Below are 14,092 nucleotides of genomic sequence, written 5' to 3'. Positions count from 1 at the left end.
AGTGCAGGAAGAAGCATTTCATCAGCTGTGTCGCTGTTTCTAATGAAAACTTATCATTAATAATAACAGTAATAAAAGAATAAAAGGGAAATAAAGTGGATGAACCGTAAGCTGTGTGGTGTTACCATTATTAGAGGCATGGAGGGCTTTGAGCATGCAGCCCCGCAGCCGCAGGCAGCTGATCCGGTTCCTCTGGCAGTGCAGAACCTCCAGCCGGGGGAAGAGCGAGGCGTCCAGCTCACTCAGCCGGTTATCCCGCACGTCCACCTGGGTCACGTGACGCAGGAAGTCTGGCTCATCTGGAACGATGCTGGATATCTGATTCAGTCTTGAAGAAAAAGTAGAGAGGTTTTTTTTTTAACCCTTTAAAGTGTGTTTTTTCTCCTACAGACCACAAAGGCGACCCAAAGAAAATTAATTCGCCCTGGAATTACCTAAAATATTTAATCATATAAAGCTAGGGGTGTCAACATTAAAGCGTTAAAGCGCACTGTTAATTTGGAATCAGTAACGCGTTACTATTTTATTTGTTAAGTTTTATTTGTTAAGGCAAGGCACCGAGTTTGACCCCTACTTCCGACCGTAATCTGCCCCGCCCCCGCTCAACGCACTGATCTGTTTTCTGGCTAAATGACTGAACGGCTCCAGCAGTCCAGCAGTAACACTCCGGTTCAGACTTGCAGCTCAGACCCAGTTAGAGAGCTTTGCTTGGTTTCTCTATCTCTATTTTTCTCTCTCTCTCTCTGTCTCTGTCTCTTTCGTTTTCTATCCTATTAATTAATTCATACATGCACTAATGCAGCATTAATACACACTTCATTTACAGTCCAATTTATCATGCATTCTTTATTCCAGCACTAATATACATATAATTGCATTTTACATTTCTTACATTCATGCTTTTATTTACATTTAAATATCCACTGTAAAAAAATGCTTCTAAAGAAAAACAAATGCGATTAATCGCAGTTAATCAGAGAATTTGGTTGTAATTAATCGGATATTTTTTTAATCGATTGACACCACTATATAAAACATTACAGGCTCTGAATGCTTCAGCGGGCTAAAGCGCTGCCGCTATGCTTAGGAGGTTGCTGGTTCGAATCCCGTTCATGCAGCTTGCTATTGGCTACCGGAGCCCTGAGAGCACACAATTGATCTTGCTTTTTCTCTCTGAGTGGGTACAGTAGATGGCGCTCTTTCCCTTCACCACTCAAAAGGGTGATGTCGATCAGCACAAGGCTGCATCTGTGAGCTGATGTATCAGAACCTAGTCGCTGCGCTTTCCTCTGAGTGCACTGTGATGTTACTCGGCAATTCTACATCAGCAGCAGTTCAAAAAGAGGCGGAGTCTGACTTCACATGTGTCTTAATGAGTGGTTTGGGTAATTGGCTGTGTAAATTGGGGAGGAAATGGAGAAAAAAAAATTATTAACCCCATTGCTTAACTGAAAAACTTTGCTTACTGAGCCTTTAAAAGACTGTTTTAGTCTCAAAGGCTACCAACACAGGAGATTTCCAGGAGCAGAAGGAGGTGCAGTATTGGTTAACATCACTTTTTCCCTCTGGAGTGAAGTGATGCTTTACGATGCTGATTCTGTATTTTAATAAACATGCTCTCAGGTTCCTCAGGAGCAGTGGAACAGTGTGTACTCACCGGAGATCGATGTATTTAACGGGCAGCAGGCGGAAGGCCTGCAGAGTGAGGGTCTGCAGTCTGTTCCCGGCCATACACAGCCTCTCCACTGCGGGCAGCCGCTCCAGAACCTGCGGCACCTCGCTGAACTCGTTAAAGGAGAGACCCAGGTACACCAGCCTCTGCAGAGAGCCCAGCTCAGCCGGCAGAGACGACAGCAGGTTCCCGTCCAGGAGAAACGTCTGCAGACTGGAAGGAAACACAGGTAACACAGTTAGGTATAGGTATGGTGATAATCATCCAGCATCCTGACCTCATTAATAACTGATGTTGCTGAATGCGATAATTTAAATTATTGTTATTTTAAGACCATTAAATTCCACTAACATAATGATAGTATAATAGCATTACAAAGCAATTATGCAATTTGAAGACAACACATTTTAACTATTCATAGTTTGAGAAATATATAGGTGTGGACTGCACCTACTGCACCTACTACTATGTTTTTGGGGTCACTATTTACTGTTATATACTAGTGCATCTAAAAAAAATAGAATATCACTAAAAAAAACTAATTTATTTCAGTAATTTAGTGCAGTATTTCCCCACAAAATCTTACAGCACTTCATGCTTCTTCCCTCTGCTGCTGACAACTTTAATTGAGATGCGGATTTCATTTTCCAGCAGGACTTGGCACACTGCCCACACTGCCAAAAGTACCAATTGGTCTTATATAATATTCTAATTTTCTGAGACACTGATTTTTGGGTTTTCGTTGGCTGTAAGCCATAATCCTCAACAATAAAATAAATAAACACTTACAATAGATCACTATGTGTTTAAAAAATCTATATAATATATGAGTTTCATTAAAGTATCAAAGTAACTTTTTAAATGATATTCAATTTTTTTGAAATGCACTAGTATGTGAACAATTCATCACGATTATCCAATACTATTGAAGTCATGTCTATTTATTGTACAATAATTCAATAATGTAATTATTGCGACTCTATATAAGTTAGTATTGTTTTTATTAAATAATTTATTGTTATGAGATTTCTTATTCAATATTTAATATTGAGCCAAAATTTAAAATGGTCTTATGGTGTGACTCTCAATAATAGCTTTTAAAAATGGTTTAATATATTTAAACTTTTATAAATGAAAAAGAAAAGCACGAAAATGTAAAAAAAAAAAAAAAAAAAACATAGTTTTTTTGTAAAAATGTCTATTTTAGTCAATTTTAGTATTTCTAAAAATGTGGCAACTTCATACATTTTGTCAGTTAAAAAAAAAACAAAAAACATGTCCTCCAGTGTGACACAATATCCTGATTTTAATGCAGGCAAATGCACTGAGAACTTTATTTGGTTGAAGGACCCAATTTAGGGTCATATTATATAAAAAAAAAACGGGCAAGTCCATGATGTGCACGATTTTCTTAAATATAGTTTTTAATATATAAATTTTACACTGAAAATATAAAATTTAACTTTAATGTATTTTCTATATTTTAATTGTAAACTATATATTAAACTATACACTTATTTATTTATTTATTTATTTTAAAAAAATATATATATATATACACACTTATTAAAAGCATATGCAGATGTGGTTTGCTAACTGCTAACTCAAGGTTATCTATCAACAGCATGCTTATTACATGTGCTGACGTTCTTTGATGTGGCAGGACAGGTCCTCCAGAGTGATACAGGTGTGCATCACAGCAGTGGACATTAATATCACAGGATAAAGAGGATAAAGACCTAGATAAGAGTCACCCAGCGCAGTACTGGTGATCAGCAGTGTGTGTTTGTAAACATGGTGTGAGTGTGGGAAAGTCCCTCCCCCGGTCTGTTGTTGGTTGTTAATGTGTGATGGTGAATCAGTGCAGGGAGGATCCAGTAGGGGGCAGCAGTGAAGTGCTAAAGTGTGAACGCAGGCTGTGCAGTTTCAGCTTATTCCAGATTATTCTCCCTGATAACCAATCAGATACCACTCTGATCACTTTCAGAGAGCAACAGGTTTGTGTGTTCATTCTGTCCATCCATCCACTCACTCTATCCATCCATCCAGTCACCCAAGTCACCCAATCAATCATTCATTCATTTATTCACACTCAAATCTCTACATAAATGAATATATATGAGAATGGATGGATGGATGGATAAACAGATATGAGGATGGATTGGATGGATCTATCCATCCATTAATCCATTCTCATATCTACCCATTCATTCATTCATTCATTCACACATCTACATCCATCCATCCACTCACTCAAATCAATCTATTCATTCATTTACCAAAACCAAATCCATCCATACGGTCATTCATTCATTCACACAACCAAATCCACCCTTTCATCCATCATTTATTCATTCACTCAACCACATTCATCCATCCACTCACTCATTCATTCCCTCACTCACAAATCCATCCATCCACTCGCTTACTCATTCCCTCACTCACAAATCCATCCATCCATCCATCCATCCACTCACTCCCTAATCCATCCATCCATCCATTCACTCATTCATTCCCTCACTCACAAATCCATCCATCCATCCACTCACTCCCTAATCCATCCATTCACGCACTTACTCATTCCCTCACTCACAAATCCATCCATCTACTCACTCCCTAATTCATCCATCCACTCATTCATTCCCTCACTCACAAATCCATCCATCCACTCACTCCCTAATTCATCCATCCACTCACTCCCTCACTTACAAATCTATCCATCCATCCATCCATCCACTCACTCCCTAATCCATCCATCCACTCACTCATTCCCTCACTCACAAATCCATCCATCCATCCACTCACTCCCTAATCCATCCATCCACTCACTTACTCATTCCCTCACTCACAAATCCATCCATCCATCCACTCACTCCCTAATCCATCCATCCACTCACTTACTCATTCCCTCACTCACAAATCCATCCATCCACTCACTCCCTAATCCATCCATCCACTCACTCACTCATTCCCTCTCACAAATCCATCCATCCACTCACTCATTCATTCCCTCACTCACAAATCCATCCATCCATCCATCCATCCACTCACTCCCTAATCCATCCATCCACTCACTTACTCATTCCCTCACTCACAAATCCATCCATCCATCCACTCACTCCCTAATCCATCCATCCACTCACTTACTCATTCCCTCACTCACAAATCCATCCATCCACTCACTCCCTAATCCATCCATCCACTCACTCACTCATTCCCTCTCACAAATCCATCCATCCACTCACTCATTCATTCCCTCACTCACAAATCCATCCATCCACCCACTCACTCCCTAATCCATCCATCCACTCACTCACTCATTCCCTCTCACAAATCCATCCATCCACTCACTCATTCATTCCCTCACTCACAAATCCATCCATCCACCCACTCACTCCCTAATCCATCCATCCACTCACTCACTCATTCCCTCACTCACAAATCCATCCATCCACTCACTCCCTCACTCACAAATCCATCCATCCATCCGCTCACTCACTCATTCCCTCACTCACAAATCCATCCATCCACTCACTCATTCATTCCCTCACTCACAAATCCATCCATCCATCCACTCACTCCCTAATCCATCCATCCATTCACTCATTCATTCCCTCACTCACAAATCCATCCATCCATCCACTCACTCCCTAATCCATCCATCCACTCACTCACTCATTCCGTCACTCACAAATCCATCCATCCATCCATCCATCCATCCATCCATCCATCCATTCACACAACCAAATCCATCCATCCATCTACCTATTCACTCACTGACTCATCCATTCACACAACCAAATCCATCCATCCACTCACTCCCTCACAAATCCATCCATCCATCCATCCACTCCCTCACTCTCAAATGAATCCATCCATCCACTCACTCATTCCCTCACTCACAAATCCATCCATCCATCCATCCACTCGCTCGCTCACTTGCTCACTCACCCACCCATATAGAAATCCATCCATTCATTCATTCATTCATTCATTCATTTACACTACCACATCCATCTATTCATTCATTATTTAATTCACGATCCTCAATCCATCCATCTATCCATTCCTCCAAAGAGTCACACTTCCAAATCCATCTCTTCATTCATTCACACTACCAAAATGATCCATCCATCCTTTTATCAATTTACACTCTAACACTTTCTAAAATGTATATATCCATCTATATTGCTATCATTCTGCTACCTTTTACTCTACTCCTTTTATTCTATATCTTTTACTCTACTTTTTCATACAATGGCCACTCTTCTTCCTTCATCCCTCCATCATTTAATGTTCCTGCTCTCCCACAGGTCCCTCAGTTCTTACTTGTTCATGAGTCCGACGCTTGGGTGGAGGCTGCTGAGGCAGTTACAGCTGAGGTTCAGCTCAGTGAGGGTGGAGATGGAGCTCAGAGCCAGAGGGAAAACTCCCAGCTGATTATTAGACAGGTTCAGACTCCGCAACCGAGAGAACCTAAAACACACACACACACACACACACACACAAAATACAGTTTATACATTATTATATATTATAAAGAACACAACACATTATATTAGCCCTGTTAAGAACTTACAAATATATATAAATGTTAGATAAGCAGAAAATTTACTTTATCTAACATTAAATCAGCCCCTGAGGTTAAATTTTGACACTGCAGGACATAAACAAAATGAACACAAATACACAGTAAATACAAACTGCAGTAGAAATGACCCTGGAGCTGCATTTTTATACAATTCCATTAAGAACTTCCACAGTTTATTATTAGCTGTATTAAACTACACACACCTCCATCACATCCTAGATGATCAACTAGTGTGAATATTGCAAAACCCACATCGGGGCCCCCCTGAGCCCCCACGCCATACAGCTACACTTTTTACCCAGCATGCAGTGCGGCGGCGAGAACGCCGTGTCCGTCATGGGGGCCCGCAGGCCTTTGAAGCTTTTGTGCTTCAGTAAATATGATCATAAACAAGAGCGAGAGACAATCAATCCTCTCTACACACACAGCCTGAACGGAGGAGTGGAAAAACCCCACTCACTACTATACAGAGAGAGAGAGAGAGAGAGAGAGAGAGAGGGGGAGAGACAGAGAGAGAGAGAGAGAGAGAGAGAGAGAGAAAGAGAGAGGGAGAGAGAGAGGGGGGGCACAAGCTGTGATGGCATGTGAGGTTAACTGAGTGTTTATAGGGAAACAAAAAGGGTCAAGCATTCTCCCTTTTATCGCTCTCTTTCTCTCTTTCTCTGTCTCTCTTCTATCTCTCTCTCTCTCTCTCAGGCTCGGGGTCTTCTGGCAGGGCTGAGACTCAGTGGTGTGATGTGAGGGGGTGCAGAACAGGGCTGTGTTCAATGATAAAACAACAGTCGTGTTAAGTTTTGCCACTGATTTGAAAGGGTTGTTTTGTTGTGGATTTTTGGGTTATGTTTGGAAGTAGGGAAGGGTTGTTGGGTTTTGTTGAGTTTGGGGTTCGTCGTTAAGTAGTGGCATGTTTTCATTGAGTAGGGAAGGTTGTTGGGTTGTGGGGTTTTGTGGTTGATTTGGTAGGGCTGTGGTTGAGTTGGAGGCTTTGTCAGTTAGTCAAATGGATTTGTTGGCGAGTTGTAGGAATTTGTTGGTGACTTGGGAGGGCTGTCGTCGAGTTGGAGGCTTTATCATTGAGTTGTAGGGATTTGGTGGTCAGTTGTGTTTTTTTTTTTAGGTTGAGTTGTATGGATTTGTTGGTCAGGGGAGGTTTTAGTGAATTGTAGGAATTTGTTGTTGAGTTGGGAGAGTTGCGGTCAAAGGCCTTGTTTTTGAGTTGTAGAGTTTTGTTTGTGAATTCTAGGGATTTGTTGGTAAGTTGTAGGTATTGGTTGGTGACTTGCAAGAATTTGCTGGCAAGTTGTGGGGATTTGTGGTTGAGTTGTAGGGATTTGTTGGTCAGTTGTCAGGTTTTGTGGTTGAGTTGTAGAAATTGGTTAGTGAGTTGTAGGGTTTTCTGGTTGCACTGTAGGGTTTTGTGGTTGAGTTGGGATGTGTTGGTCAGTTGTAAGGTTTTATGGTTGACTTATAGAAATTTGTGGTTGAGTTGTTGGGGTTTGTTGGTGGGTTCTGGGATTTTGTGGTTGAGTTGTAGAGTTTTGTTTGTGAATTCTAGGGATTTGTTGGTAAGTTGTAGGTATTGGCTGGTGACTTGCAAGAATTTGCTGGCAAGTTGTCAGGTTTTGTGGTTGAGTTGTAGAAATTGGTTAGTGAGTTGTAGGGTTTTCTGGTTGCGTTGTTGGGTTTTGTGGTTGAGTTGGGACGTGTTGGTCAGTTGTAGGGATTTATGGTTGAGTTGTAGGGATTTGTGGTAATTTGTAGGGTTTGTTGGTGGGTTGTAGGGTTTTGTGGTTGCATTGTTAGGTTTTGTGGTTGAGTTGGAATGTGTTGGGTCAGCTGTAAGGTTTTATATTTGCATTGTAGAGATTTGTGGTTAAGTTGTAGGGTTTGTTGGTGGGTTGTGGGGTTTTGTGGTTGAGTTGTAGAGTTTTGTTTGTGAATTCTAGGGATTTGTTGGTAAGTTGTAGGAATTGGTTGGTGACTTGCAGGAATTTGTTGGCAAGTTGTGGGGTTTTGTTGTTGAGTTGTAGGAATTAGTTTTTTCACAGTTGTGTGGTTTTGAGTTTAAGTTGTAGTGATTTGTTATTGAGTCGCAAGGATTTGTTGGCGAGTCATGAAGTTTCAAGGTTGAGTTTTAGCGATTTGTTGGTGAGTTGTGGGGTTTAGTGATTGAGTTGTAAGGTTTTGTGGTTAGTCTTCCAGTCAACTGCTTAAATATTCAGTGCACTAATATATAAACACACTGATGTCTTTCTGTAACACACACACAGACACACACACACACACACCTCTGGAGCTGCTGTAGTGAGTGGTCTGCGGAGAGGAAGTTGTGTTTGAGGTTGAGGTGTGTGAGGTCTTGGCTGTAGAGCAAATTGGGAGGCAGTTTCTCCAAACTGCAGTACGACAAGTCCACCGAACTGATCCTCTGAGACACCATCTAAGAGAGAGAGAGACAGACAGAGAGAGAGAGAGAGAGAGAGAGAGAGAGAGAGACAGACAGAGAGAGAGAGAGAGAGAGAGAGAGAGAGAGTAAATGATTCAGCACTCTCTTGAGTCTCTCTTTGATGAAGCAAAATAAGACACACACAAGACATTTGCATTTAGCCAATTAACAGATAAAAGATCTGACCCTTGAAGTCAAACAACACACACACACACACACACACACACACACACACACACACACACACATACACACATACACACATACACACACAGTTTACAACGCTGCTACACACAGTCTGTCAGTATTGTTTTTGATTTATTGCACAATAATAAAATATTACCTCAATAATTAGTCTGATCTCAATATTCTCATTCTGTTTACTTAGCATGGAGAGTCTATTAACATTAATGTGCTGGAATATTAATTCTGCTTAAAAATACATTGTTTAAAATGGTATTTAACTTATTTAAGATACTCAAATACAATTATTTCTGGGATCAGTTTTATTTTTATTCTGGCAGGTGAAGGGTTAAGCATTTCCATTTACAGTTAACCAGTCCTGATTTAATGCCTCAGCCATACCCGCCTCACTTTCACTCAACAGCTTCACTAACTCAATCTCTCTCTCCTTCCCATCTCCATCTCTCCAACTGCTAATCTGAGGGCTCCCCTGGGACTCTTTGTGCTGACACTATGAGGCTGTTTCCAGGAAAAGCAAGACAAAAGCCGAAGAAGAGCAGAAGAAGAGTAAAAGAAAAGCAGGAGACAGCAGGTAAAAGATGAAAGAGGTTGAGGAAAAGCACACAGAAATGGTGGATGGAAATGTGAGGGACAGCTGGAGAAACCCTAGGTGAAAAAGTTAAGGAAAGAGGAAAAGAAGGAGGAAAAGTAGTGAACCAGTAGAGAAAATGTAAGAAAAGGAAATGAAGAGAAAAGGCCAAATTAAAGAAGAGAAGACAGAAAAGCAGCTGGAATGTAGAAGAAAAAGCAGAGGGACATCAGAAAAAAAGGAAAGGAAAAGCAAAAAAAAAAGGAAAAGGAACAGGGAGGCAGGGAGGTAGAGAAAAAATGAGAAGGAAAAGCACAAAAAATGTAGGGCAAGAGTAGGCAGAAAAAAGGGATGAAGAATAAGTTTAAATGGGAGAAAATAGGGAAAAGCAAAGAAAAAGCAGGAAAAAGCAAGAGAAAAAAGGGTAAAAGAAGGAAAAAATCTGAAAAGACATAGACGAAGGCTGACAGGAAGGCAGAGACAAATGCACAAGAAACAGTAGAGCAAGAGCAGAAGGAAAAGCAGAATAAAATGTGGAAAAGGTAAGAAAAAAACATGGATAAAGCAAGTGGAAAAGCAGGGAAAAAATGAAGGAAAAGTTTGAGAAAAAAATGAAGCCACTGCACAAAGAAAAGTACAGCAACAGTAGAAGGAAATGCAAAGTTAAAACAGGGACAAATAGGAGCAATGCAAAGGAATAGTGTAGAAAAAGAAAGAGGAAAATCAAGAAAGAAGAGAAAAACTGAAGAAAATGCACAAGAAAAAGTAATTCAAAAATAGAAGGAAAAGCAAAGGAAAAGCAGAGAAAAGCAGGAGAAAAGCAGGAGGAAGCATGAAGATAAAGCTGGGAAACAACAGGATGAAAAGAGAAGGAAAATCAGAAGGAAACAAACATATAGCATAGGAAAAACAAGAGGAAAAGAAGGAGGATAAAAGAAAATGCAAAATGTCAAAAGGAAGGACAAAAAATGAGGAAAACCAAGATAATCCAAGGAAAAAAAATGCAGTAGGAATGTAGAGAACTTTTTTTAAGGAAACGTAGATACAAAACTTTACTATATATCTCACATATTAATGATTAATAAGCTGTTATAATTGTTTCAGTTATTATTACATTAATTATTAATGCATTAATAAGCTTGAGCTGGTTAATAAAACGTAAACTGAACTGTTGCTTCTCATTCTGCTGAGAATAAACACAGTGAGTGTGTTCTCTGAAACACACACACACACACAGTAAAGATTAATGGGGCTGATAACGGTAATTAAGGTTAGATATAAAGATCATAGATCACACACCGCCGGTAAACACACACTCCAGCAGCCCGGATACAAACACACCGGCTGCGGCCAAAGTTCACAGACAGAGAGAGGAGTGTGTGACGGGGGTGTAATGTAGGACAGCAGGCTGCAGCCTGATGCATTATGGGTACTCAGTACTGTTTCATAAATCAAACCGACACACAGACACACACACACACACACACACACACACATACACACACAGCTAATGGCCTTCTGGAATATGAATGTGATGTAATGTGAAACACACACACACACACACACACACACACACACACAGAGGACCCCGTTTGGGTTTCGGTTGCAGGGGTCCGTGCAATCACGTCTCAGACTCACAAGGACGGGAGGGAGTGATGATTGATTGGTATCTTTTCAGCCAATCACATTACTGCAGCTTTAACCCTTCTGGCTCCTTTCCAGAAGAAGTGTCTATAGTCGTATGCAAATCTTGGTCACGCCCGGATGAAATGCATTGTTGAGTAGGCGGGGCTCAGAGTGATCCTGCAGAATGAGGTGCTGCCATACGATTCCAGAATCTCTGCTTCTCCATCAGCAGCCGGAGTCCGAGAGAGAGCTGTTGGCCATGCTCTCTCTCTACAGTGTGAAGAGCTCCCCCTGTTGCACATGTGTGCTCTCAATGTTAACGCATTAAGGGTTGTATTTTACACCCTGTGCAAGGGCACTGCGATGCTCATTACTATCTCACACCTCGACAACAGTCTACTTTCACACCTTCCACCTGCGTCATTGAAATAGCAACAGTGCTTGTTAATATATCTACACTGATGGGTGTGATGGTCTCGAAATAAGGTGTGTTTATGTAAATCAAACGCTGATTGGTGTATTTCACGTTACGCACAAAACGATTAGTTCATGCCTTTTGCACATTTCGAGACGTGCAAGATGTACTTTTCTCGACGTTACGATAGCAAAGACACACTGACGCCCTAAATCAAGCTGCACGGAGCAGAGTTAATGGCTTGCTAAAATATGGCCCTAAATCTTGAATCTAAAATTTTAATAAACATCTTTTAACCTTTAAAAAACACTTTTATTGTGTTAATTTCCGCCTCTGCAGCGCCCTCTCAGGTTTAACTGTAATATAGGCGTGGATATAGGCTAGAGGTCTGCATAGGACTGCTTTTTTTTTTTTTTTTAAAGATCTAAGCATTGATTGCAGCCAGATCAAGAATCTTGCAGTAGAGGTGGATTTAGACGCCGCCGAGTGGTTCAGCGGTCTAAAGCGCTGCCACTATGAGCGGGAGGTCGCAGGTTCGAACCTCCGCTCATGCAGCTTTGCCATCAAGCTTCCCGCGCTCAGAGGGAGCAAAATTGGCCCTGCTCCCTCCGGATGCGTACAGTAGATGGCGCTCTCTACCCATATCAGTCCTAGGGTGATGTCCGCAGCACAGGGCATCTGTGAGCTGATGTATTGGAACCGAATCGCTGCGCTTTTATCCAAGTGCACTGTGATGCTGCTCGGCAATGCTACAGCATCAGCAGCAGCTCGAAAAGAACCGGTGGCTGGCTTCACATGTATCGGAGGAGGCGTCTGTTAGTCTTCACCCTCCTGGTGTGTTGGGGCATTACTAGTGATGGGAGGGATGAGTGGGTAATTGGCCGTGTAAATTGGGTAGAAAATGGGAAAAAATTGGAAATAAAATTATATATATATATATATATATATATATAATGGATGAAGGGATTGATTTAGGAATAAAAAATATTTTAAGTTTAATTAAATTAAATGAATGTATTAAAACTATTGCATGATTATTATAAATTTATAGACTACTTTATTATTAATATTAATTTGTGGGATTTTTCTACAAGTATATGTGGTCCCCCTCCCTCGTCACCTTGATTGATTAAACTCCCACTCACACCAATAACAATTCAATTTTGTCTCGTGCCTCAAGACATTCTGCCGGGTCCTGCGAGTCCCACGGGAGTGCAGTCCTGTAGTCTGAGCTTATTCTGCTGGTAAAATCCCACTGAGACTGAGCTTCTTCCTTACTGCACCACCCCCACCACCCCACCCAGCCTGGTGCAATCCCACCAAAACACTACAGAGCTTCTGCAAGGTCACCACAATCCCAGTATGTCACGGTGTTGCGTGAGACAGTTATTCCATACACACACACTTATACACACACACACACACACACACACACACATGCTCAGACCTTTGCTGCGTGACGGTGCCAGCGGAGGTGCTCGGTGAAGCTGTCGAAGCTGATGTAGTACGTCTGACTCTGAGGCCCGGCTGAGCTGAAGGCCAAACAGTGGCTGTGTTTCTTCACCTCCTCTACCTACACACACACACACACACAGGGGGAGAGAGAGAACAAGAAGAACAAGGTCACCTTCTGCAGGTAGGTAAACACGTTGACTGAGGCAGCCAGAGGTCATAAAGTTCTTTTCAGAGCTCAGAGTACCTGGACAAAAAAAGTATACCAACAAAACTACCATGCAGGCCACGTACGTTTTGACACACCATCTCTTTTTCAATGCGTTTTCTTTATTTTCATGACTATTTACATTGTAGATTCTCACTGAAGCATCAAAACTATGAATGAACACACGTGGAGTTTTATGTACTTAACAAAAAATGGCCTGGCCTCCACAGTCACCGGACCTGAACCCAATCCAGATGGTTTGGGGTGAGCTGGAGCACAGAGTGAAGAAGGCAAAGGGGCAACAAGCGCTAATAAACACCTCTGGGAACTCCTTCCTTCGAGACTGTTGAAAAAACTTTTCATTTCAGGTGGCCACCTCTTTGAGAAGCTCATTGAGAGAATGATGCCAAGAGTGAGCAAAGCAGTAATGAATGAACACAAAGTAATGTGTTCATTCATAGTTTTGATGCTTCAGTGAGAATCTACAATGTAACTAGTCATGAAGATAAAGAAATCCAAACATTTGGCCTGTACTGTATATTGGACACCTGCTTTATTTAATAAATATATAATAATATGTAGTACCAGTCGAAAATGTGGACCCACCTCTTTCCAATGTGTTTTTTCTTTCTTTTTATGATTTAATATTAAAATCATAAAGAAATAAAATAACTAAGGGAAATTAAGCTACACATATGGGGTTACATAGTGTACAGTCTACAGTTTTCTTCAGTTTCTTCAGATTTCACTATGAGAAGATGGATAACATATTCTGCTATGTCTAACTGACCTTTATACACATGTGCAATTGCATAACCTGTACAATAATCTGTAATAATGTGTACTTCATAAGTAGTTACACTGTTATTACAATCAATCAATCAATCAATCTATCTATCTATCTATCTATCTA

General features: G+C 41.0%; 1 protein-coding gene and 1 long non-coding RNA gene across 2 annotated transcripts in view; one reads left to right on the top strand and one right to left on the bottom strand.

Moving 5' to 3' along the window:
• The window catches only part of LOC125803805 (uncharacterized), a 172,366-nt gene that overhangs the window by 7,359 nt on the left and 150,915 nt on the right, over positions 1 to 14,092 (top strand). The gene's annotated exons all lie outside the window — the stretch shown is intronic.
• The window catches only part of phlpp1 (PH domain and leucine rich repeat protein phosphatase 1), a 124,884-nt gene that overhangs the window by 19,864 nt on the left and 90,928 nt on the right, over positions 1 to 14,092 (bottom strand). Inside the window, exons 3-7 of the mRNA XM_022678175.2 lie at positions 12,967 to 13,092; positions 8,552 to 8,700; positions 6,002 to 6,148; positions 1,658 to 1,885; positions 126 to 328 (exon numbers count right to left, since the gene is read on the bottom strand). Of these exons, the coding sequence (XP_022533896.2) occupies positions 126 to 328; positions 1,658 to 1,885; positions 6,002 to 6,148; positions 8,552 to 8,700; positions 12,967 to 13,092 (853 nt within the window). The remainder of the gene's footprint in view (positions 1 to 125; positions 329 to 1,657; positions 1,886 to 6,001; positions 6,149 to 8,551; positions 8,701 to 12,966; positions 13,093 to 14,092) is intronic.

Source organism: Astyanax mexicanus, chromosome 8 (assembly GCF_023375975.1).
Source record: "Astyanax mexicanus isolate ESR-SI-001 chromosome 8, AstMex3_surface, whole genome shotgun sequence".
Lineage (NCBI taxonomy): Eukaryota > Metazoa > Chordata > Actinopteri > Characiformes > Acestrorhamphidae > Astyanax > Astyanax mexicanus.
The sequence above is the reverse complement of the archived record's forward strand: the minus strand, read 5'-3'. Positions and strand labels throughout refer to the sequence as shown.